Genomic DNA, 26572 nt, shown 5'->3' on the forward strand with positions numbered 1-26572 from the left:
CTCAAACCCTGTGTGGTCTACTGCTTCACTCCACTGCAAGGCACAGTATTGTAAAGGGCAGAGGCCAAAACTCACGACAGTGCTCTGAAAATACTCAGAGATCTGTGATTTCGAGATCAGCTAACCCAAGCACTCTTGGTCATACATAACGCACACACGTTCAGAGAAACTTGATCAAAAGTGGGGAATTTATGCTAAGAACAAGGGATGTCCTGTAGTTCAGTGGCAGAAGGTGCAGTGGGGCCTCCTAAGAGTGGTCCCAGGACCTGAGACCTGAGGGTGTCCTCCCAACCCTTTGTCTCTCCCCATATCAACTCTCTGCAGACCACTATACATGAGGAAGGTAGCTGCTTCCAGAGACCCTGCTTCTCTGAGAACTACCTTCTGCTGGACTGTAGCCAGCTTTGAACTGTGTGACACAGTTCCACCCTCTTCATCCAGCTATGAGCAGAGGTGGACACATGACCCAAGCTGGGCCAATCAGATTCTTGGGAGTTTGGAATTGAGGCTGGTTAGTCTCGGCAGGTTTTCTCAAAATGGTGATGATAGTGGTGATACTTAACTTATAGGATGGTGGTGGAACCGGATTGGGGAATCCATGCCAAGTAATTAGCCCAACACAGGACACGTAGCAAGCACTCAGTAAAGTATGACTGGTGTTATCATTGTTATCCCTAACACCAAGCTCCCTAGCACACAGCTTGGGACATAATGGTGCTCAGTAAATATTTCTTGGATGAATGGGTGAATCAGTCAGTCAATCAACCAATCAACAAGAGAATGCCACAGGCCACAGTCACCCATGCTCTTTGATGAGGCTGGGGTACAACAATACATGGACTTCATGTTTGTGCAAAATTTCTGTCTTCCAAACACTTGACTTTGTCTCCTAAAGGAAACCGAGTTGAACATCCCACAACCCCAGACCTCATGGTGTGAGGTGCAGGTGCTGCGTAAGAGTTTTAGGGTTGCCAGGTGCCGATGACACATTTTACAGGTCGTTAAACCTCTAGTTAGACAAACTCAGTCACGTGTATTCGTTCAAATGAGATTTGGGCCATTTCAAAGGTTAGGCTCATAGTTCAGGGAATATGGTTTTTGTTTTCCTTTGACAAGGAGGAGGGGGAAATGCATTCCACAATAGTGTTGAAGATTCCACAGCGTACTTCTCACTTTATAGTTCCTGCAGTCGTTCTTTCTCTTGCAGGTGATTTCTCGCTCTGCTTCCCCTACTCCCAAATAGTGTTTAATTTGTCTGAGTCTCCACCTACACCACGGGCTCAAAAATGTCCATCCTAGAGATTTGTAGCCGCATTAAACCGGGAGAATGTTTATATTTTTAAAACGTAGCTACAGTAAACGACTTTTGAAATGTATCTTGAACAAACGCAGACAAACATGATAAATCAGCTTACCCTCAGAGAACAAGTTACAAGAAAAGTTTTGCAAATGGAATTTTCTCCTGGTGGTTTAGGAAAGAGCCTTCGAAGTGGTACCTGTGTCCCCACCTGGGCAGGTTTCGAGAGGAAAGAAACATCAGTCAGGTAGCTTCCCTTCCGAGTGGCATTTTCAGCAAAGGGATCCGGCAAGGAAATAAGGACTCATTTAATGAAAGTCCCCTCAGAGCTGTGGACAGGGTGACGGAAGGGCAGATGGCCTTTTCTGGTCCAGCCGGGCTACAACGAAGCCGTCAGACATTAACAAGGAAGAGAGTGTTTGCACACCTTCTTTGGTCTTGAAAAACAGTGCTTAACAGCCCTAAGCATCTTGAGTTTAAACATTTTTGAGCACCCAAGATCCTGGAATGATGACAGGCCCTTAATAGGCCCCCAGAAAACATTTGTTAAATCGATAATATTCCTGCTAGACACACAAAAAAGAATGACAGATAACAATTCACCAACTGCTTGCTACATGCTAGGCACTCCATGTACACTGTCTCGTGGTCACAACCACATTTCAAGGACTTGTCCAAGGTCACTCCACCAGGCAGTAGAAGATTGAGGATTTGAAGCCTATGTATGTCTGATGCTGAAGTCGGCACTCTTGCTGCTTGTCCCCTCCAGCTTCTTAAGGGTCCCCTTTGGCTTCTTAAGTGCAATTCCTCTAGTTCTCTCTGCCTGTTATGAAGCAGGGGATAATTCATGGCGAGAGAGGTCTACGTGCTTAGCATCCCCCCACCACGTGGTGGTCCACGCAAGGACCATACTCCTTGCTGCCTGCTAAGCCAGAGGCGCTCTCCAACTTCTTCCAGGCATCCTTCCACCAAAAGCAAAGTTGCACTTTCCGATAGCTCCCAGAGTGGGAAGGCTCCTGGCTCTACACAAAACCGTACTTCTCATGGGTGACCAAGTCATGGCATGCGTGGCAACATGGGCAACTGGCCTCCCCAAGACTGATTAGGAAAAGTTGTTATCTTGACCTTTTTTTTTTTTTTTGCGGTACGCGGGCCTCTCACTGTTGTGGTCTCTCCCGTTGTGGAGCACAGGCTCTGGACGCGCAGCCTCGGCGGCCATGGCTCACGGGCCCAGCCGCTCCGCGGCATGTGGGATCTTCCCGGACCGGGGTACGAACCCGTGTCCCCTGCATCGGCAGGCGGACTCTCAACCACTGCGCCACCAGGGAAGCCTATCTTGACCTTTCATGTCCTGGTCATCTTTGCATATGTTCTGTGACCTCCCAGTTGTTGCATCTCCTGTTAAATAATATCAGCTCTCTCCGTCTTTATTATCCATCCCAAAGAGTCATTTAGCCAACCAACAAATATTTATCAGTCCCTAACAAAGATAACACCCTCTGGTCTCAGGAGCTCATGACTAGTGTAATGGTGGATGCATCAGACAAATAGCTTTAGTGCATGAACTCGGTGCTCCAAGGAGAGAGGCTTGTCCAGTGTGCTATGGGAATAAAGAGAAACGCAACTAACTTGTCCAGTGGAAGGAGGATTGAAGAAGGGGGTGCTTGGGAAGGCTTCACAGGGGTGGCGACATTTCTGTTGCGTCTGGAAGGGTGAGCAGGAGTTTTCCAAGTGGGAGAGGAGAGAAAGGGCATCTCCTGTAGGAGACATGACCTGTTCCCAGGAGCACGCATGCTTCAAAGGTGTTTAGACTGGAGGACAGGGTGTGTGTACCAGCAGATGCAGCTGTGAAGGGCTCTCTAGAATAACCATGAAGAATTGGGACTTTGCTTTGAGGCCCCTGAAGAGAGTGGTAGAGACGTTTGTTTTATGGAAAGATGGCGCGTCAGTTTCCTAGGGCTGCTGTAATAAATTACCACACACTGGGCGGCTTAAAACAACAGAAATTTGCTCTCTCACAGCTCAGGAGTTCAGAAGCTCAGAGTCTAGGTGTGGGCAGGCTTGGTTCCTTCTGGAGGCTCACTCCTAGCTCCTTCCTCCTCAGCCCTGGTGGTTGCTGGCCGTCCTCTGCGATGCTTGGCTTCGGGCAGCATCCCTCCACCCGCTGCCTCCATCTGCACATGGCCGCCGCCTCTGCTGCCCTCCCCTCTTCTCATAAGGACCCCAGTCATTGGGTTTAGGGCCCGCGCCCATCCAGTATGACTTTATCTTAATTACATCTGCAAAGACCCTCTTTCTGAAGAAGGTCCCATTCCGAAGTTCCACGTGGGCATACAGTTTGGAGAGAGGATGCTGTTAAACCCACTGTAGATCATAAAGAGGCAAGAATGTCGGTGGGAACCCGCAGGACTAGCCAGGAAGCCAGTCCCGCAGAGAGAGAGTGGGGCCTGGAGACGGCAGCAGCAGAAGGACCCACCGCCACCCCGGGGACTGGTTCACATGCACCTGTGACCAAGCGGGGGAAGGGAGACATAATGACACAGCGAGTCCTGCCGGAAGGGACCTTAAAGACCAAATCATCCCCTTTTCCTCTGTTTACTGAGGGCCGTGGTCACGGATGCCATCACGTGGTGGAACCAGCATTTTATAACCAGGCAGTGTGTCTCAAGGATCCCTTTCTATTCTTAAGACTGTTTCAATGCACACTCGCTCTTCCTAGTAAGGTGTCGTTTAGACAGGGCCTCCAGGAGCCAAGGAGCTTGTTGGCAGAGCCCATAATTGTCTTAATAACTAGAATTTATTAAGCACACGCTAAATGCCAGGTGCTATGTGCGGTGCCTTGAATTCATTAGCTGTGATTCTCACAACGTCCCTAAAAAGAAGAGCCGTATTTTGGATGTCCTCATTTTACAGGTGAGGAGATCGGTGCTCAGTGAGGTTATAACTTGCCCAGGGTCACACTGTGGTGAACTGGAATGCAGGGCCATGTGATGCCAAAGGCAGTTTCTAAACTAATAATAATATTTTTTAAATGCCTCCATTAAAAAAATATATATATATATAGGATTAGTGGAGTGGGGTGTGGAAATTTCATCAATTCAAGTAGCCCCAATTTATTCTGCTTCCAGAGAAAGTCTCCATGTCCCTAGCTTGGGGTAAAGAACCAGCTCTGGAAGCCTGGATGACAAACTGGGGTCATCCCCCCAGTCTGTGGGGGGCTTAAAGGAGACGTACACAGGACCCAGACGGGCATCCTTCTGTCAGGTGAGGGGCCAGGGCTCCAACTTAATTAATGCTTTTCTCCCTGCCAACATTTCTTTTGCCCTCCCATCTGTTCGAAGGAAGGCTTTTCCTCTCTGGGGATTAAGGGACCTTTCGGTTCCAGCTTATTCAGAATAAAGTTCCTTCAAAGGAGTGGCCAATTTCTTTTTTTCCTTTGAGCCTGACATGCAGAACCAGCTGTTGAATCAGGAAACTCTGCCAATAGAGCCTGTCATGCCCAGATCTCATCTGGTGTCTGCTTGGGGGGGTGTGTGTGTGTTTATTTTTTTTTCCTTTAAAAAAAAAATTCTTGTAGGGTTTTTTCCATTTAATTATTATTCTTCTTCAAAGGGAATCTGGAACTGGCAGATCCAAAGATCAAAGCCTCAAGAGGGGCTATGTCCCTCCCTAAAGTCCCAAACAAGACTCTAAAGACACAGGACCAAGGACAGGGTGGAAGTTGATGCCATCAGCCTGAGCGACCTTACCCCTCCCTTTTCCTGTGGCTTCCTGTGCTCAGATGCCTTTACCCAGCCTGGCTGCCGCTGGGCATCCTGATCAGCCAACTGATCCCCCTCGTGTGGCCGGAGCAGGAGGTTACCGAGGGTTACCTGGGGGTGTAATCTGAGGGTGGAGCAGCTTGGTGCCCCGTAAAATATTCCCCAACACACTAAGCCTGGTACATACCTGAAATTGCACCCCTTACCAAGCATCCCATTGGGTTTAGCATTGCCTACTCCCTGGCCTCAATTTTCAGGGGGAAAATGCTACTGGGTTCAATCATACCTTAAGCCACTCCCACTTGAGTATAAATTAGTCTACCGTTGGTTTCCATAGAAACCATAGAGCCTCGGGAGAATGCTTGGCACCTTGAGGGGCGGTGGGGGGGGGAGGAGTAATTAAAGGGAAGAGTATTTACACATTACTAGAGGAAGAAAGAAAAGAAGGAAACCAGAAGTTATTAGGTACCTACTGTGTGCCAGTGCTTTCCATATCTATTATCTATATTTTCAAGACAACCCTAAGGTTGGCATTGTCGTCCATATTTTGTAGTTGACTCACCAACGACCATCCCAGCTGAGTTGTCTAACCCAGTGGTTCTCAGACTTGGGTGTAGGAATTCCCGAGAGAGCCTGATGGGGATTCCCGGGCCCCACCCCCCAGCGGACCTGATTCACCTGGTCTTGTCTGTGGCCCATGAATTTGCAAGTGTGCTAAGCTCCCAGGTGATGCCGGTGGTGCTGGCCCGTGGACCGCAGTCTGAGCAGCACAGGTCTAGTCATGGTAATCTTACTCACCCAGGCAGTGATCCGCCCAAACGGTGGGCCAGCCTAAAGCCCATCTGGGCCAATAGGGCGTGAATGGCAGATCTGCCACAGGGCTTCCGGGAAAGAAGCCTTGACCCCGGCGTCTAGCAGCAGTCACTTTACCACCACAAGAGGAAGGCGCCTAAGGGTGAAGCTGATTCTGCAGACGGTTGTGTCCGCGGGGAGCTCGGTGACATTACAGAACTTCTAAGCCAGCCCTGGATTCTCCCCAGGAGTCCCTCTTCCATGAAGTAATAAGTTTCCTTATTGTTTAAGCAAGGGTGGATGGAGTTGCCTGTTACTTTTCAGCTCAAGGCATCCTGACAGGTGTTACTGTCATTTTCACATGAAGAGAGGTTCAGTCCAAGCCCAGGGTCACTCAGCTGGTGACCCAGGTCTGTGTGATGCCAGTTTGTTATGCTGTCTGAGTGGCTTTCTCTCCAATGTCTGATGTGACTCCCCATCTAGTGTGGCCCAAGTATTTGGGGCCAGATGTACCTAACCTCCCACCACCAAGAGGCTAAGGACTCCATCCATCTGTCTGTCCATCCAGCCTTGCAGCCGTCCATCCAATCATCCTTCCCTTCGCCTAGCGATTGTCCTGTGCTGGGTGCACATCAGCCTCTGTGCTCAATGCTCGCGATCCCAAATGACAAGGTTCGGTCTCAGCCCCAGAGGAACTCCAGTCTACAGGAAGAGACAGCCCCACGACGCCCACGTCCCTTCTACATTCCCAAGACCTGGGCACAGCAGCCAGCCCACTGAGGCCAGGTGCCCAGTCCTACTGAGTTTCCAGGCTGTTGGCAGATAATAAAAACCCAGTCTTCTTTCATTTAACTCAGGTTTATATACTTTGGAAAGTTGGAACTTTTTTTTTTAACATCAGTAAAGCAATTCAAGATCTTCAGTAATGGGGATTATATAAATATCCAGCCGTCACATTTCTGTGTTTATAGAGCATCAAAGAGCACAACACATTATACAACTCCTAATTAGTCCCTGTAATGCCCTGGTGTCACGAGCAAAGGGTGGATAATAACCCTGTTTCACAGACGGGACCAGCGGCCCCTGTAATTCAGCGACTTGCCCATGGCCCCGTGGCAGACCGCCTGCATTTTGCGCCTTCGTCAATAGCACAGCTTATTATCCGTAACTATAATAATTACATTAACAACTAGCATTTATCGAGAAGACCCCATGGACCCGGCCCTGTCCTGAGAACCTGACACACATTAGCGTGGTGAATCTCCATCACTACCCTGCGAAGTAGGCTTCCCTGCATGAGGAAACCAAAGCTCAAAGAGGTATCATGTTTGCCAAAGACCCGGGGTGGCATGTAGGGAAGTGAGGACCTACTGTGTATTCTTGTCCTGAGTCTTGTACTACTTTGCTGTGTGACCTTCAGAAAATGCTCGGCCTCTCTGTGTCTTGGGTTGCTCATCTGTTAGTGGAGCAGGGCGAGTACAGACTTTGGAACTAAACTGCATATTGGATCTGAACCCCACCTCTGTCCCTTGCTTGTCATGCAACTCTGGAAGTGTATTGATACTTGACCTCTCTGCAACTCCATTTTCTAATCTGTGTAATGGAGATAAGAGTCCTATCCCACAGAATGTGTTGCAAGGGTGAAATGGGTTAATGCATGTAAACGTTTACAGCAGTGCTTGGCACTAAGTAAGCACTCAGTAAATGTCGGCCGTTTTTAGTTTATCTGTCCTCTGCTGGAAAGGTTGTGTTGGGTGATCTCTCAACTCTGATGATCTCTGATGATTCTGAAATTAACGACCTCCCATGGGTTGTTTAGCCACAGGGTAATAGTATATATAACTCTCCTGGGGTGTCTGGGGTCGTCTAGACAAAATACTTGCAGTGTGCTAGCAAACATCATGGTCAACACCCTTTTCATTGCAAATGATAGGAAAACCCAAATCAAAGTGGCCTAAGCAAAAGAGGAAATTGCCTCAGGTAAACCAAAGTCCACAGGTAAATCTAGCTTCAGCTTATTATACCTGCCTTTCCTTCCTCACTACTCTGCACCCCCTGCCCTACCTGTATGCTCCCCTTGGACTGACCCATCTTCAGTATCAAGTTCTTAGTCACCTACACGTCTTGGCATGTGCTGTTACTTCTGCCTGGAACGCCTTCCTCCTTCCTCTTCTTCTAGAGCCTCCTAGCCTTCCAGACTCTGCTTGGCCTAAGAAGTCACTTCCGTCCTTGATGAATCCGATGTGCCCACAGCCTACATAGCATGGCACTGTGATTTGCTTAATTGCCTGCCTGTCCCCATGAGACTCCAGAAGGGTGTGTCTGTCCTAGCCCTGGGCTGGCACCCTGAGGGGGGCTCAGTAAGCCTTTTTTGAATGAAAGAATATCCAGTATGTCCTGCACAGTGGGGATGACTCATTGATAAGTCCAAGGGGCAGGAGAGCCAGGAGCAAAGCACGGAGTGTGAGAGGGGAGTAGGGAACCCTAGACAACCGTCAGGAAACCCAAACATGGGTGGGGGCAGGTAGGTCTGCGTGAGGTTAGGCGAATGGGCACCCTTGAATCTCAGCTCTAGCTAGGATCTGACCCCAGCCCGACTACCATGTCCCAGAAAAATCTAGAAGTTGTGCCCAGCAGGACCCCTTTGGATCAAGGCTCCTCGCCACCTCTCCCCCAAAGGCACATCCAAGATGGTTTTAAAAAAAATCTTAGCACTTCCTGTGTAGAATCTTGTGTTGTGAAAACCAAAATAATCTCTCACCCACCTCTGTGGTGTTTGGTTCACCTCCCTCTGGTTTGCACAGCGAACCGGCCTCTCCCCTGTTTAGCCCCAGGAAAGCATGAGAATGAACATTTGGCACCATCAAGGGCATCCATGCTTCCGCCTTTTTGGAGAACTCTCTGTTCAGACTTTTCACATTTGAAAATATGCAGGTTCAGCTCATAATTTTCTCCACCCCAGGCTGCCAGCCACACTCTTCTCCCGTCTCGGCTCATGCCCACCCCCCAACCCTGTTTGCTAACTCTGAGAAGGAAGGTGTTTTCTTTTTCCAACAAGTCTGAACCCCAATTAGTTTCTCAGTAACTTGATACCCATTGGTGGTGATCGTGATATCTCACCTAGCGTTGTTATTGATTTGGTCAGAAGGAATTAAGGAGATAATTCGTACTCAGTTACAATTCCCTGAATTTCCTGAGGTTGCTAACTCTGCTCCCCAGTTGTATTTTCTTTTCCAAATTAATTTTGTCTTGACTCTGAAATGAGAGTGGATATGACGGGCTTGCTGTGTTGATTGTCGTGGAAACAAAGTAGGGCTCTGTATTTTCATTCCAAGTAGGGCTCTCAAATTCTTTTAAGTTTTTTTTAAAAAGTCAATGTGAAACATACACAAGTTAAAAAGAAAAAACAGCACGGAAAGCCTCTTACCAAAGAGGAGCCCATCTTCCTTGCCCACACCTCACTCTTGATGCCATTCCCCAGGGAGCCACGTCTAACACTTTTCGTATTGTTGCTGTTTCCCGTGATCCGTGTCTCCAGATTATTTAAGTTTTACCGCTGTTTCTCAGCTGATACGTTTAAGGTTTTGATGGCTTTCTGCTGTGAAAGATGAGGGTCTGGCTTCCTTGTATCCCCATGTACTGCCCACTCCCGATTCCCGTTCCCCGCCCCGAGACAGCACTACCTTTAGTTCTGGTACTGGGTAATTTTGTAACTTTAGAAATATGTTATTAGGGCAGTGAAACTATTCCGCATGATGCTACTGGGATGGATACACGGCTTTAGACATTTGTCCAAACCCATAGAATATACAGCAGCAAGAGCGAATCCTGATGTAAGGATGGGCTTTGGGTGCTAATGTATCAATGTAGGTTCATCACTTGTAACAGAACACCACTCTGGTGTGGGATGCTGATAATGGTGGAAGCCGTGCGTGTGTGGACCCAGTGCAGGGCGGGTGCTGCGGATGGGGGAGGGGGCGGTACGGGAGCTTTCTGCACCTTTCTTGCAGTTTTGCTGCGAACCTAAAACTGTTCTTTAAAAAATTGTCTTAAAAAAACAACTATGTTACACTTGTAACATAGCTGCATTCACCCTAAAGAGTATTTTGACCTGACCCCTTACTTTGTAGCAGAGGAGGTTAACTCCTCATAGGCTCTTCTTGTGTTTTTTTTACCACTGCTCTTACATTGTAGAGATCGATAACACCCGCATTCTGTTCAGGACTTGTAACTGTTTTCCAGGCTTGGTCTATGAGCTGAGTGTTCACGTTGAAAATCAACAAATGTTACAGTGGTATTTTCCACCCGTTCATTCACTCACGCACTCAACCAGTAACTGCCAAGAAGCCACTCTGTGTTTGTGGTTGTGCCAGAGACCAAAGATGCCGTGTGACCAGGTCACGCTCCCTGCGCAAATTGCAAGGCTAAAATTTAGAGGAGGAAGAGAGGAAACACACAATTTACAATGTAAGCATAATAACTGCTGAAATCAGTGGCTTTTAACTTTATGTTCAAAATATGAATATGAAATGTAACAGAGGTAAGCTGAATGTAACAGATGTCTTAAACAGGAGCTGCTGGTTTCCTTTTGGCTCTGTAAGCATAAACAGAGTCTTGGTGTCTGAACCTCAGCCCGTTTTGCTCCTCCATTGATCCCCAGGCTGAAGCCACGACACTAGAGCATTCTACATACTGCAGACTGAGAGGTGGTGAGAGGCATCACAGTTGCGGTTTTGTGTCATGGTTGTAAAGATCCTTCATCAATAGGGAGCCTTTGCAGCATTGGATGCACTTGTCCAGGACACAGTGGCTGGAAATATCACTCAGAGGACAGCTGGGGACAAACGTATGCTCATCATGAGAGGTGCCAGACTGGTCACAGCAATGCCCATGGCCCAGCACGGGACACCAAGGGGGCCTCTGGGGCCACGGAGGGGAATATTCTGACTACCCTTGGCATGACTGTCCCATCCAAGTGGGGCGTGTGTGTGTGTGTATGAGTGGAGCATGGCAGCACTAGAGGCCAGATTGCCAAGTGCGCTAGGAAAATCTGAATTATAAGATATAGTCTCTATCCAAACACACATAGGTGTATACACATCAATTAAGAAAGTCCCAGATTGTTCTTCTATTTACCTATTTTGCAAACAACTCAGTAGTTTGTTTACTTAATGATCATCATTGGGTCTGTTGCCTTGACTATGTGACCTTGATCTGTCACTCTCTCTCTCTCTCCATGCCTCGGGTTTTTTGTTTTATTTTTTTTTAACCTATAAAATAGGCATTTATTTCTTATGGCTTTTACCCAAAGGTAACAAGTGGCAGAGCTGGGATTTGAATCCAGGTCTCTCTGATTCTAAAATCTGTGCTTTTCAATACTACAATCTACTGTCTCCTGTGGTAGCTCAGTTACGGAATTATCTTGTTTGCAATCCGGTCATTCCCCAGGCTAATTCACATCCTGAAATGGGCCCATGCTTTTTCTTTGCCAGTGGGTGAGACTGATATACATGGTAAAAGCAGTGACTAGACCCTAAAGAGAAATTAAATGAGTTTATATAATGCAAATCGTCGATTGTTTCCTATGGAGAGTTTGCTCCTCTGTGGCTATATATTAGTTAGCTATGCTGTGTAACAAGTGACCCTAAAACAAACATTATCTCACAGTTTCCGCAGCTTACCTAGAGGCCTCTGGCCCTGGAGGCCACAGTCAAGATGCCACGTTGGCCTGGAGTCATCTCAAAGCTCAGCTTGGGGAGGGCTCACTTACAAGCTCACCCACGACGCTGTTGGCAGGTAGCAGGTGGCCGCTGGCTGTAGACTAGACGTGTCAGTTCCCTGCTGAGTGGGCCTCTCCCACAGAGCAGCTCACAGTCTGGAAGCTGACTTTTCCCAGAGCAGGAGAGAATGCCCGAGACAGAAGCCATATTCTGTTCATTAGAAGTGAGCCACTGGGTCCAGCGTACCCTCCAGCAGAAGAGATTAGACAAGGGTGGAAATGCAAGGAGGCTCACTGGAAGCTGCCCACCACACATACTGGTGAAGGGAAAAGGCAGAAGCTAGACCGTGATCGTCAACAAGCCGGGTGCCCTGGGATCTCCAGGAGAAATAAAACTTGTCTCCTCTGATGGGGCTTCTCAGTCTCAGCACTCTTGACGATTTGGGTCAGATACAGCTTTATGGGAGAAGGTCATCCTGCACATTGTAGGATCTAGCAGCATCCTTGGCATCTAGCCACCAGATGCACCCCCCCAAGTTATGACAACCAGGAGGAGCTTCAGTGACACTTCGGGAAAATTTCTGGGTCTCTCCTGAAGGTCAACCTTCAGTGGAAATGAAGGGGAGGCATTGCACTTCCAGGCCATCAGTAAGCCCTTAACGAATGAACGATAGTCGTTATGATCACCAAGATGTGCTCCAGCTCTCACGCCAGCAAATAACTAGGAAAAGAGAAAGGATATGATTTGAGATTTTGTAAGCATAGAAGGCAGGGGGTTGACCCAATATCCATTTTCTTAGAAAGGCGGGGCGGTGGGGGGGGGGGGCGGGCGTCCTCTCTGCCTTTAGGTCCTTTGCACAGGGGAGCCCGGTGATGGACTCAATTCTCCAGCCCTAATGTGTGTGACTCCCAGCTTTCCAACCTTCTCAAACATGGCTGGAGAGAGAATGACAAGAATTAGGCACTGTGGCACCATTATCACACCGATGACGTGCGGTTTGGAGCTGCTGCTCTTGTTTCTTTCAAGGTGGGATTTTTTGTTTTGTTTCCGAAAATAATCTATGGCCACAACGTAAGCCATGAAGAAGTGCAGGCTTCGTTCTTCTAGACCAGGGCTCAGTGAGCCAGGTAGTAAATATTTCAGTCTTTGCAAGCCATACAGTCTCTGTTGCCACTAGTCAGCCCTGCCCTTGGAGCTCAAAAGCAGCCACAGACAATCTGTAAGCAGCTGGGTAATGGTTGTGTGCCAGTAAAAGTTGATTCACGCAGACAGGCAGGTTTCTCTGTATCGTCTTCTTGGTGCTCTTGCCTCTTTGCCAGTTTTCCTTTTGTGTCGGTCCTTAATTCTCTAATCTTATTCTCCTCTCTCTTCCCCTCTCCTTCCTTCCCCTCTCCTCTCTCCCTCTCTCTCCCCATCCATCCCCTTTGTGACCTTTTCCTCCTCCCTCTGTCCCTTCTCTTTCTCTCTCTCTCTCTCTCTCAATTTCTCTCTCTTCCCCCAGCCTTCCTCTCTGACACTTAATTCAACACCTCCGACCTTAATCTCCAATTCCATCCCCTTCGCCAAGCTCCAATCCACATCCATGTATCAGACAACTGCCTCTCAGCCCCACTCATGCTCCCGGACCCAGCTCCAAAGACTCAAGAGCTGGGCGTCATCTTCACTTATAGCCTCGTCGCGCACTCACAGCCCTCTGAAACCCTCCCAGATGTATTTGTTCTTTGGGGGGAGATCAGGGTGCAAACAGTACTGCCATTTGTGTGAAAAGGGAATGCTTGTGGTGGAAAAAGAAGTGTGTGTGTGTGTGTGTGTGTTTATTGAAGTATATAATATCTCTCTGGAAGGATACACAAGAACTTGGTAACACTTAGTCACCTCCGGGGAGGGAAATGAATAGCTTGAGGACAAGGTAGAAATAATACTTTTTAACTATACACGCTCTTATATGTTTTAAAACCATTTGAAAATATTTCCTATTCCATCCCCCCCCCCCCCAAAAAGAACCCACTAAAAAACTGAACTGAAATGAAGTAAAACTCAATGCTTCACTTTCAGTTCATAGCGAGGACCCTCATCTCTAAGCTTATTTTGCTGAAGTGGCTTCTCATGGTTTCTCAGCAGCATTAAAGCTTTAGGCATCTTTCCTCCTTCTTGGGGATGTCAAGAGAACCTTCATCGCCGTCACACTCTACATTTCAATTCCTCGTGGTAACTTCCGTTTGAGAAACTGTTCCCGCCACTTTCTGTGTTCAGCTCAGTCTGAAACTGGAGCAGTAACCCCCCAGCCCCACTGGAGGGTAGTTGAATTGCCTGTTTGATTCGTGTCTCCCCCACTAGGCCACGAGCTCCTTGAGGGCAGGGATGGTGTCTTGTTCAGCTTCATATCCCCAGCCAGTATCTAACTCCCAGTAGGTATTTAAGAAATATCCGGACTACACCTGCCCCGCACCCAGCCTCGTAATGTGACTCATGTAACTTGGTATTGAATAGCACCCTGCGGACAGGATCGTAGAATTCATACCGCAGCAGCCCTGGTCACATGAAGCCTCATCCCGATGTGAGTTCAGGCCTCAGCCAGCTCTTCTGCATCTGGGCTCTTTTCTCTGAACCACTGGCTTAAACTCAGCTCAGCTTCTGCTTCTTACATGGAAAATGAGGTTAGCAGTTATTGAGCAATGTGGGGCTGGGTTTCCTTGACCTCCAGGGGCTTCGCTCGGATTTTGCTAAGATGTTGACTTGGTCCTCTTCCAGGGAAGGAGAAAAGAGCTGAAGCTACGTGGGGACTTAACCCCTTAGCCCAACCCACAGACTCTTTCCACCCGGAAATTGACAATATGAAAGGAGATTTTCTTGGGTCGCCACTTGTTTCTTTTCTCCAGGATGAATTGACTAATTTGTCTCATTTTCAAGAAAGGGAGTAAACTGTGGTGTGATCAGCAATAAAGAGCACCCTGTGATCAACTAGAGTGGCCTCTTCTTCCTCCTGTAGCCGAAATCCAGCCTCTGTACCAAATTGAATCTCAGAGGCAGAGTTTGGGGTGAAGTAGAAAAGAATAGCTTTATTGCTTTGCCAGGCAAAGGAGGCCACAGCAGGCTAATGCCCTCGAGACTGCGTGTCCTGACCTGGAGGGGGCAGTGAGGAGTTTTATAGCAGTGGTTCAAAGAGGAGGGTGTGATCAGCTCGTGGACGTTCTTCTGATTGGTTGGTGATGAGGTAACTGGGAGTCAGCATCATCAACCTTCTGATTCCAACTGGTCTACCTGCTTGTGGGCAGCAAGCAGTTAACTTCTTCCACCCAGTGGGGCTTTCAGTACCTGTAAAACAGCTCAAAGATATTGTTATGTGTATCCCTTGAGGGGAGCCATGACCCCCTTGGGGCGGCCAGGGCTGTACTATTGTTTCTTGACGGTTCCTCCCTCCCTTCCCTGATTAGCAGCTGTTTGACCCTGCCGTTGGAATTCAAAGGAGGGTCATGGAGGCTGAATGAAGCCTATTTCTTGTAATCAAGAAACGGGAGACAGAAAGACTTTTATGCCCAGGAACCCCACAGGGTCCTGCAAGGTTTCACTCCTGCTAGCTGGGTGACCTCTGGTACAGGTTATTTAACTAATCTGCGTTTCAGGTTTCTCAACCATAAAATGGGGATAATAATAGTTACAACACTTAACTTTTGGAGTGGTTGTGAAGATCCAGTGAGAAATGGCATGTAAAGTGCCCGGTATGGGAATGGCAGTCGTGTGCCACGATGCTACTTTTCCTTCCTGGGACCATGGCTGCTGACATTGCTACCACAGAACTCTTTTCTGATGAGACTGAACCGCAGGGAGCTACAGGCGGCCACTGCTTCTAATGGGTATATTGAAACTGATGCTCAAGTTGGAACCCATTTGCTATCTCTAGCCTAGCACATTTCCAGACATTAGGGAGGTTCTGGAAATTTAGGCATTGTTATCATCATCAAATAGAAGCACCTTCGGCAAGGTGGTTGTTACATTCTGGGACCCTTTTCCGGAAGCTCCTTCGGGGCGTTGAGTGACAGGCCATCGTATGGATTCCCATTGGCTGTTAATGCCCAGCAGCTGGACTGCTGGCCCCTCGTGTTTAGTCTTTCAAAAGAGCTGATGAGATTAATGTATTTGATTTAAAAAAAAAAATTTTTTTTTAAACTAGGTGGATAGCACATTTGCTGCTGGCAGGCCAGCTCAGTCCCAGGGCTGATGGGGACTCATTGATGGTGGCAGCCAATTTCCATTTCAATCGAGCAAGAGGAGGGAGGCAGAGAAAGGCAGAGATTGAGAGAAACCAGGACTTGATTGCAAGCTATGGCATTTGGCGCCACCTACCGTTATGTCACTGCATCGCTGCCATTGATGACTATCTTGAAGTTGTTAGCCTTAACCTGCCCTTAATGAGTTTACCTGGCAACATTTTCATAATCTCACTCAAATCTTCATGTTTCTTTTATAATTTATGATTTAACTTTGTCAAAATGCCAGATCCTCATGATGTAGTGACAACAATAGTAACATTTCCTCGGCACATTTGGTTTCAAAGACCTATGCACCCAGTGTGCCTCTTAGTCTTCTGGGTGAGGACCCAGCAGGTGCCAGGTGGGCACTGCTCCACCCGGCCCACCTTGGCGCCCGGCTCAGTACCTTGCCAGGTCCCTCAGAGCACATTTCCCACTCCCAGGGTGCTCGTGCGTAACGTGGATTTCACTGGAGGGTTCACGGAAGAGCAGGAGAGGAAGGTTCCGTTGCATCCCATGGAAGAAAACCAATGACACGGTCCTTTAAACTGGTGCTTTTTCCCTGAATATCGGCTGCCTCCTCCCCGCACCAAGGCTCCCTCCTCACCCTCTGTAATACATCACTCTGCCTTTATTAACCGGAACGTTCATCCTCTGTGTGTGCTTCTCCAGTATCCATCTTCACACTCGTCTTCCTTCTCAAGGAGACTGGGTGTGTTAGGCAGAGTTCTTCAGAGGAACAGAACTCATGGGATGCATTTAGGTATAGATACAGATACAGAGATCTATTGTAAGGAATTAGTTCATGTGCTTATGGAGGCTGACAAGTCCCAAGATCTGCAGTTGGGCAAACTGGAGACCCAGGAGAGCTGGTGGCACAGTTCCAAAGGCCTAAGGGCCAGGAGAGCTGATGGAGTAAGTTCTAGTCCAAAAGCCTCCAAGCTCAAGACACAGGAAGAGCCGATGTTTCAGCTTGAGTCTGAAGGCTGAAAAAAAAACCTGACGTCCCAGCTGGAAGGCAGTCACGCTAAAGAAGCTCCCTCTTGCTGGGGGCGGTCAGCCTTTTATTCTGTGTAGGCCTTCAGCTGATTGGATGAGGCCCACCCTCATGAGAGAGGGCAATCTGCTCTACTCAGTCTATCAGGTTAAATGTTAAACTCACCCCAAAGCATCCTCACAGAAACACCCAGGATAATGTTTGGCCAAATACCTGCACAGTCCACGGCCCAGTCTAGTTGACACACAAAATTAACAATTCCACCAGCCTTCTAGTCTTGACTCTGCCAGCTGACCAGCTATGCGACCTTGAATGGTTTCCTCTTTGCTTCCATTTCTCTTTCTATAAAATGGGTGGTGCTTTCAGGATCCACTGCAGCTTTCACGCCAAGGCCAGGATCAACGCAGCAGCCCCCAGTCAATGAGCCGTTTCTGCCGTACGCTTGGAGTCCCATCAATGGGTCAGCTTCGCTCAGGAGCTCCCCGTTGCATTGGCCGAGACTTCATGAGACGCCTGTTGTGGCCTGAGGCTCTCTCTGCCCAATCTTCCTCTCTCCTTCTTTTCTCTTTCTCACCCTCAGTAAGCCTCTTGTACTCCTGTCTCAGTGCTTGCTTCCCAGAGGCCCCAGATGATGCGTATGTTGACATTTTTTAAGAGTTCAGGTCATTTATTTTGCAGAATGACTATACAGCATGGTGACTGTAGTTCATAGTACTGTATTACATATTTGAAAGTTATGACGAGAGTCCATCTTAAAAGTTCTTATCCAAGAAAAATTTCCTGTAACTATGTAAGGTGATGGTGGCAACTAGATTTATTGTGGTGAACATTTTCCAGCGTACTCTACAAATATCAAATCATTATGTTGTACATCTGAAACTTAGTATGTCAGTTATATCTCAAAAATAATAAATACTCCCTAAAGGATGCACCTTGCGTTTATTGAAGAGAGTCTTTAAAGAATTCAATAGCTCACTTCATATTTTAATTGGAAGGTCTGCGTGTGGATGAGGTCACTAGTTCAGGGTTATCCCTACATAGGTAGGTACCTGCCTTATACCCTTACGACAAAAACGTTCACTCTCCCCAAAGGAAAGTGTCTATCACCATCATAAAACCACCAAAGCTTAAATATCAGTACGCAAGCTAAGGTCTCTGGACTCATGTGTACGTCTTCCCGTGGACCCTACCCACTCTCTGCCTCTCCGTTCTTTACAGCTTGTCCATAATGAGTCTAAAATTTGCGACTCGTCTTGCCTGTTCCTCAGTGTTCTCCTCTCCAATGGTCTCCCTTCCCCCGCCTCACCACTTGACAGAGCATGGCCAGCTGACATCTGTATCAGCCCAAGTACGTTTAGCAGGAATTCATTTCCATCTTAATCTGATTCGAGGAAGTAGATCACATTTTAAGAAGTAACAAAGATGGATTTGGAACATTCTTTCATAAAAGACAAGAGAACAGCAGACATTTCAAAGATTGCCTCTCTGGTCTTGACCTTCAACAAAATCGTTCTGATTTTCTGCCATATAAAATTTTTTATGACAAAATTAACAAAACTCAGTGGGCAAGCTTTGGAGGTACTATCTGTAAATTAATAGCTAGCAACTGCTATCCCTTGTTTAGCCCCCGCTAGTCAAAACAGGGGGCAAAATGCAGTAGTGGTTGAGAACACATGCTTTGCAACAACAGCAGCAGCAGCGAAACCTGATTAAAAACCGGGCAGAGGATCTGAATAGACATTTTTCTAAAGAAGACATACCCTGATGGCCAACAGGTACCTGAAAAGATGCTCAGCATCTCTAAGCATCAGCGAACTGCAAATCAAAGCCACAATGAGATATCACCTCACACCTGTTAGAATGGTTATGCTCAAAAAGACAAGAATCGGAGAATGTGGAGAAAAGGGAAACCTTGTGCACTGTTGATGGGACTGTAAATTGGTGCAGGCACTCTGGAAAGCAGTATGGAGGTTCCTCAAAAAGTTAAGAGTATGAGACCCCAATATTCCACTTCAATAGCCAAGATATGGGAACAATCTAAGTGGCCGTTGATGGATGCATGAATGAAGAAGATGTGGTGTATATGTATAATGGGATACTACTCAGCCATAAAAAGGATGAAATCCAGCCATTTGCCACAAGGTGGATGGGCCTTAAAGGTACTGTGCTAAGTGAAGTAAGTCAGAGAAAGACAAATACCGTATGATTTCACTCAAATGTGGAATCCAAAAAAACAAAGCAAACAAAAACAAACACATAAAGAGAACAGATTAGTGGTTACCAGAGGGGAAGGTGCTTGGGGAGGTGGGTAACACAGGTGAAGGGGGTCAACTGTATGGTGATGGATGGCAGTTAGACTTGCAGTGGTGATCACTTTGTAGGGTACACAGATGTTGAATTATAATGCTCCTGTACACCTGAAACTTATAAAAGAGAGAGAGACAAAAAAAAAAAAAACCCTAAAACAAGACATATGTTTTGACGTTACTTGAGTTGATTTCAATTCCAGACTTTGCCACTTAATAGCATGTTGTTTTCTTCTTTCAAAGCCTCAGTTTGCTCCTCTATGGGAAGAATAATAGTGAGGCGAGGACTAAGGAGAATCATGTATTTCAAATGAGAACACACTTAGGATCGTGTATGGCACATAGGTGAATGATAATGTGATCGTAGACGCCATTAGGTCCTCTTCACAGGCCCAAAGTTACCCAACACCGAAGTGACAGAATTAGGACTCCACCCTGGGCCTTTCAGACAACAAAACTCTTTACATTCATTCCTGTCACCTCCCACTTCTCAGTTGTCAGGTTAAACCAAATCACTTGCAAATGCTACTATTTAAACAGTCCCAGTACATGGATATTAAATGTGAGTGTACCTGCCCAAGAACCTTCCCCACCTAAGACTCCACTGTGAGTCTCTGCTCTCACCTCCCCCCTCCAACATTTGTCATCTTTTAACCTGACACATTACCGGATGTCATGCGGCATTTCTCACAGTCCTGCTCTCAAAGACCCATTTACAGATGAGAGAAAGGACACGTGATGTATGTAGAAGGGACAGGGCAGAGAGTTGGCCTGGTTTTCCAGGAAACAAAGAATGGAGGCATCACCCACACTCTGCAAAGCAATGGAAGAACCGAAGGCTCTTAAGACCAATGGCGCACCCAAGGAGGCAAAGACGGAATTAAAATCAAGTCTCCCAGGATTGCTTTTATGAAATCCGGCTGGGAGTAGTCACAGAAAGTGAAACGAAGGACATCCAAAGAGATGGTGATGGGATTATACTTGGCTTTTATTTTCTCCTAATTTTAAAATCTTTTCCTGATATCCATTAATTAGTTTCATAACCAGATGATAATCTTAAAAGTAGAGTTGTATTGCAGATGTGTTACTTGGGTACGGAGTCACCTTAATCAGTGTCAGTAGGGAGGAAAGATTTAGCATTAGTTTTTTTATCAACGATAAGGGTCTAAAAAGTGTGAGACTTAGAACACACGAGTTTTGATGCAAGAGGAGGTGGTCTCTGAAGATCTGGAATATACAGTACTTCCTGGAGAAAGAAACTGGGAGAAGTAGGAGGGTTCTGCATTTCCTAGAAACATGGATTTTGATAATGATTTTGAGAGAGAGAGAATGATCCTAATTCTGGATATGCATCTAAGCCATGGCAATTCTGGGAGTGTCAGGTTTAGGATCAAAAGGTAAGGGATTACAAAGTTATCGTCTGCAAAGAGGTCCTTGATTAAAGGGAGAACCAGCTTTATGGTCTAAAAGTAGCTGGTCAGCACCTGGAGCCAAGGCATTTGCATAAGCTATAACATAACCGTTTGTTTTGGGCCCTCATTTCCATTTCCCGGTCCCCACAGGGAGCTGATCCTTGCAAACTATATTTCCCAGGCACCCTTGCCAGCTGGCTTCCCGGTAGGTTCGGCCAATAGGAGGTGGAGCAGGAAATTGGGGTGGGGGTGGGGAGAGGGAGGCGGGGAGAGAGAGAGATCAGCATATTTCTGCCCTTCTCTCAGTTTCTGGTGGCACCTCCAACTGAGACTACGTGTCTTCCGTGAGTCCAGCTTCTGCCAGGTGGCCGAATTCTAGGGCTTTTGAAGGCTTCCTCTTCCCTTTGTCCTTCCAGCCCTGGAGGGGGTACAGACTTCCTCCTTTTGTTAAATCTCTAGCATGTCTTGCCCTCACTTACTTGGCTTTCAGCTCTTCTGACACCTTTGTAACTGCGCCCCTATATCACAGTCCCTCTCTTGAACTATCTTGCATGAGCTCTGACTTCCTGCCTGTACCCCGCCTGATAGAGTGTGTTAAAATATACTTTTTTTTTGGCGGTACGCGGGCCTCTCACCGTTGTGGCCTCTCCCGTTGCGGAGCACAGGCTCCGGACGCGCAGGCTCAGCGGCCATGGCTCACGGGCCCAGCCGCTCCGCGGCATGTGGGATCCTCCCGGACCGGGACACGAACCCGTGTCCCCTGCATCGGCAGGCGGACTCTCAACCACTGCGCCACCAGGGAAGCCCAAAATATACTTTTTTAAAAAAAATTTTTATTGGAGTGTAGTTGATGTACAATGTTGTGTTAGTTTCAGGTGTATAGCAACGTGAATCAGTTATACATATAAGTATATCCATTCTTTTTCAGATTCTTTTCTCACATAGGCCATTACAGAGTATTGAGTAGAGTTCCCTGTGCTGTACAGTAGGTCCTTATTATTTATCTATTTTATATATAGGCGTGTGTATATATCAGTCCCAATCTCCCAGTTTACCCTCCCCCTGCTTACCCCCCGGTAACTGTAAGCTTGATTTCTATATCTGTAACTCTATTTCTGTTTTGTAGATAAGTTCCTTTGTGCCCAAAATATACTTTTAAATTACATCATTCAGACCAACACTAAAAACTTATATTTTGCTTATGTTGATAGAGTTAGTCAGAATTGCTTTACAAATATGAAAATCACTATTCTTATTATTAGACAGTATAAGTAAATTATTTTAAAATCAGAAAAAAATAACCAAAATAAAAAATTATTTACCTACAATTCAAACCGGAGATAACAATTTGTTATATTTACTTCCAGCTTGTTATATTATTACATATATACCTTGCCATATGTCAGTATTTTAAAACATAATTTATATCAGTTTATATACATTTTTAAGGAATGTCTATAAATTTTTATGAATATATATCTTAAAATTTTCTATGATCTAAGTTCTTTATATTTGTGACATGCATTTTCCCTTGAAATTATACTCCTTTCCAAATCAGTGAGTATACATCTACAGCGACATTAAAGAGTCGCACCAAATTCAAATCATCATATACCATTGTCTGGATAGACCACAATTTATTGCCCCAATGCCTGCTGCTGGACATTTAGATGTTTTTCACTGCTACTCACACTGCTGTGGTAGATATCCTCGTGGATAAATCTCTTCATCCTTGCTGCATAATTTCCTTGGATAGAAGCAGATTTGCTAGAGGAAAAGAATATGTATTTTTAAGGCTTGTCATACATAGGGTGAAACTTTCCTTCAGAAAGGTGGTAGAGATAGTGATTCTTGGATGCTTCGTAAACTTTTCATTGTGCTCAGATCAAAGTGTGTTCGTAAATATCCTGACAACCGGCGCCCCCTCATTCAATGCCAGTTATCACCAGTGGCTTATTTCAATTGTCATTAAACAATGGTCACAATGAAAATGGTTTCCTGAGAATTCATTGAAATGCTGCCATAAGTTCAGCACTTGTGGAGTGGATCTTCTCCTGCTAAAGTCTTATGTCAAGTTGAGGACACAATTTGGCTTTGCTGCTGTAAGTTGTTCAGCACCAATCCCAGTCTATACAAACTCACTCTTTTACAATAGTGTGAATCCCTGGTGCCTGGGCAACTATCATTAGGTGAGATTTCAGGGGAAATGCTTGAAATTTAGACAGTATCATAGTTGCTTCATGAAGGGGGTGAAACCTGAGACATTTGGGAGAGTGATGGGTACACAACTGACATCAAGCAGCATTTCAGTCATGGATTTTCAAATTATAGCAAGGAAATTTGAGTGTGTTTATTATGTCTTTGTTCGTAAGTGTTTTCATCACAACATCTCTGAAGAAAGTTGCTTTGGTTCTGAAAGAAGGAATTAATTGGCTGCTCAAAAAAAAAAAAAAAAAGAGGCATTAAAAAGAGACAACCTTGATTTCAAATGTTTGATCTCAACGTGGCCAATCTCATCGCTTTCACTGCAAAATGCACCAGCATAGGGGTCATCTGATCTTAATCCCCAAGAGGGGGAAGAGAACTAGTTGCAATAATTCTTGATCTGTTGCTTCCTTGACACACTCAAGGGAGGAAGCTGTTTCAGAGAGAAATCTTGTGGTTGTAAGGAAAAGGAAAGCCAATTCAAACTGATTGAAATAATAAAGGAAATGTTCGTGAAAAGTCCAGGTTCTACTGAAATTGTTCAGTTCAACAAGGTACCACGGGATGAGTTTTTCTCTGACTGTCCTCTCCGCCTTCCCCCTTATCTTCTTCAGCTGGAGGGTGGCTCCCTCTTAGGCACAAAATGGCTGCCAGCAACCCTCACAGGTGTCTGCTTCTCTGTTCATAGTCTATGAGGGAAGAGAACTTCTTTGCCTATGGTTCCTTAGATCTAGGAATCGTGCTTTTTAGAAGCCCCTGGCAAAAGTCTGCTTGTATCTCATTAGCCCAAATTGTGTCACATGACCATCCCTCAGCCAGTCACTGTGATGAGAGGTGGGCTCTGCTGTTTGGCTTCAGCCATTTAGGACCACCCTGTTGCTGATAGCATAAGTATTTTCTGAGGGGCAGGAAGTCTAACCAGGGAACCAACCAGTATCAAGAGGGAGGGAGAAGGGATACTGGGAGCGTGAGAAAAGCCAGTGTCCATTATGCAGAAGTTTTAAAAAGTACTCCCAGAGATCCTTATATGCCTCCTTGGAGGACTGTCTCTCCACCCACTTCACCATCCCTCAAGATGAAAACTGATAGATTTGCCATCAATTTTCAGCCAGGGCGTTGAAACACCCTGGTGTATTGGGATAAGCTTGATAATATTACCTACAAGTCATTCCTAGTGATAGCTAAAGAGATAAAGTTTATAAATGATTTTATTGTTTCATGTCTAGCTGAGCTTATTCAAGGCTATCCCAGGTGCTTTTCTGGTCTTCCGTATGCTTTATTTAGTGAACAAGACGGGATACCCTGGGGTCTTGCCGTAGATTCTCCACCTCTAACCCGAGCTGCTTGGTACAGGATACGTACTGAGCGACCCAGGAGAAAAGTGGCTGAGAATCAGGCAGGCTAGTAACAGTCCCTTCCCTGCACCCCAGACCCCACTCTCTATCCTCACCACCCCACTACAGACATCATTCAATTTTTAAAAAGAATTTTATGGGAGTAGAGTTGATTTACCATGTTGTGTTAGCTTCTGCCTTATAGCAAAGTGAATCAGTTTTGCATACACGTATATCCACTCTTTTTTAGATTTTCTTCCAATACAAGCCATTACAGAGTACTGAGTAGAGTTCCCTGTGCTACACAGTAGGCTCGTATTGTTTATCTATTTTATATATAGTAGTGTGTATATGTCAGTCCCAAACTCCCAGTTTATCCCTTCTCCCACCCCCACCTTCCCCCTGGTAACCATAAGTTTGTGTTCTACGTCCGTGGCTCTATTTCTGTTTTGTAAATAAGTTCATTCGTACCATTTTTCTTAGATTCCACATATAAGCGATAGCTATGATAATTGTCTTTCTCTGTCTGACTTACCACACTCAGCATGACAATCTCCAGATCCATCCAGACATCACTCAGCTTTGATCCAGCTACATCCCCTGCCTTCCACAGTCCACTCAAAAGGCACCACAGCCCCATTTCATTTTCAGAGAAAGTGGGTGACGATGGCTGCTGAGAAAACACCACACCTCCTCCCACACGTCCGCATTACTATGATTCCTGTTAGTGAGTAGCTGAACTGTCCTCACTGTGCCTTGAGAACACACGCTCAGTACAGTGCCACTGATCGGCCATGGTCGAATTTCACTTGCCACTTATTTTTAAAAAATCTTTTCTTTTTGTTTATTACATAACTGATTCATATTTACTGCAGAGCAATGGGAAAGTCACGTAAGCTAAGAAAAAGTAATAAAATCTGCTATAATCCCACCCCCATAGAGAATCACTGCATGGTGGGGGGGGGGAGCTTATCATATCTTTTGATATGTATATATTCAAACAGATCATTTTTCAAAACCAAAGAATCATGCAATACCTATTACTTTGTAACATGTCTTCTCCCTCAGAGAACTCCTCCAGCACCTCTAGGCTTAGATCATTGTATTGTCGTTGCATTTAATTGCTGCATAGTATTCTGTCGTTTAGAGGCACCCTGATTATTGAACCTGTCTTCTCTTGTGAAGTTGTGATTTCCAAGAGTTTGCTCTCACAAGCAGCATCTTAGCAGTTTTGTTGATATGAACCTCTGTGCCCATGCGGCGACGTTCCCATAGGATGCTTGACAGAAGAAGCATCATTAGACCAAGGGCAAGCCTGCTTTTGCAACAGTTAGTATGCATTGAGGAAGTGCCCTTCAGAAAAGTCATTACAATGTGTTCTCCCACAGTTTCATTTGAGAGCATCCATTTTCCCATAATTTCTTGTCATTTCCTTTCATTTAAAAAAAAAAACAATATTGCAGGAATTAATTTCACGATACGATAATCCAGATAATAGTCTTGCTATTGTTCACCAAATTGGTAGCTGAGAAAAGTGACTTTTATATTCCAGTATAGTTAATTTAACTCTCTTCTTTATATTGACCTGATAGCCACCTCTGAGTAATAAATTTAAGTCTTGTGAGGTTTCCCTGATGGCTAAGAAAGGCAAATGAATAGAGAAGAGGGAAAGAAGAACCCATGAACAATTACCTGGATAATTCACTCCTAAAATCCTGCTAGGGGAGCAGTGAGGGCGGGGGAAAAGTACATTTGCATCTTTATATTGACGGAACTCAAGCTCTCTAAATCAGCTACCTGTGCCACTTTACAACAGTGATTATCAACATTTAATTTTTTGCTTTGCTTTGAGTCTAATGCTCATGATAGAAGCTTCCATTTTTCAGATGCTTGCCATGAGTCAGGAATTTAGCGATTAATTTAATCATCACAACAAAGTAGGAATTATTCCCCTGTTCTTCTGCTGAAGAAATTAGGGCCCAGAGATGTTGAGTAATTTGTCCAAGGTCACGCAGGCGGTCACCAGACAGAATGAGGATCAGAGTTCAGGTTCGTCCGTCTCCAAAGCCCTTGCTGTTGCCCGTGTGCCACAAGGCCTCTCTCTTGGTGGAAAAAAGGACGCTGTGCTGCCTAAGGACCCCTCCCAGCTGATCAGACATCTCACGTGAATGCATGAGCCCCCTGCGGCCTGGCTCCGCTTGGAACAGTTGTACTAACACTTCTTTCACTTCTTGACTTCCCTCAGGTCCCAGACAAACCAATGAGGAGCATCAAGTATACGCAGAAGGATGTAATAAACCTCAAGAAAGACCTTACACGAAGCCGGTGAGTGAGCCCTGCACCGAATGACCCACAGACAGCCCGACAGGGACAAGCAGGCTATGGGGTGATGCCTGTGAGTGCCTGCCGAGTCTCAGTGCCCCTCAACGCTGAACATTAAGCAGGAGATTTGCAGGAGGGTAGCCCTGTAAGGGCTGGGGATGGGGCCCCTTTCTTGG

General features: G+C 46.1%; 1 protein-coding gene across 8 annotated transcripts in view; it reads left to right on the forward strand.

The window, feature by feature from the left end:
• The window catches only part of CCDC60 (coiled-coil domain containing 60), a 271219-nt gene that overhangs the window by 144608 nt on the left and 100039 nt on the right, over nt 1–26572 (forward strand). For 6 of the 8 annotated variants that reach the window (XM_067700776.1, XM_067700777.1, XM_067700778.1 and 3 more), the window contains one exon: nt 26320–26399. In XM_067700776.1, the coding sequence (XP_067556877.1) occupies nt 26335–26399 (65 nt within the window). In that variant the 5' untranslated portion in view covers nt 26320–26334. Of the gene's footprint in view, nt 1–20792; nt 20900–26319; nt 26400–26572 lie in introns of those variants that run through there. The other 2 variants (XM_067700774.1, XM_067700775.1) reach the window with 2 other exon arrangements.

The sequence above is a fragment of the Pseudorca crassidens genome, chromosome 12 (assembly GCF_039906515.1).
Source record: "Pseudorca crassidens isolate mPseCra1 chromosome 12, mPseCra1.hap1, whole genome shotgun sequence".
In the NCBI taxonomy this organism is placed as follows: domain Eukaryota; kingdom Metazoa; phylum Chordata; class Mammalia; order Artiodactyla; family Delphinidae; genus Pseudorca; species Pseudorca crassidens.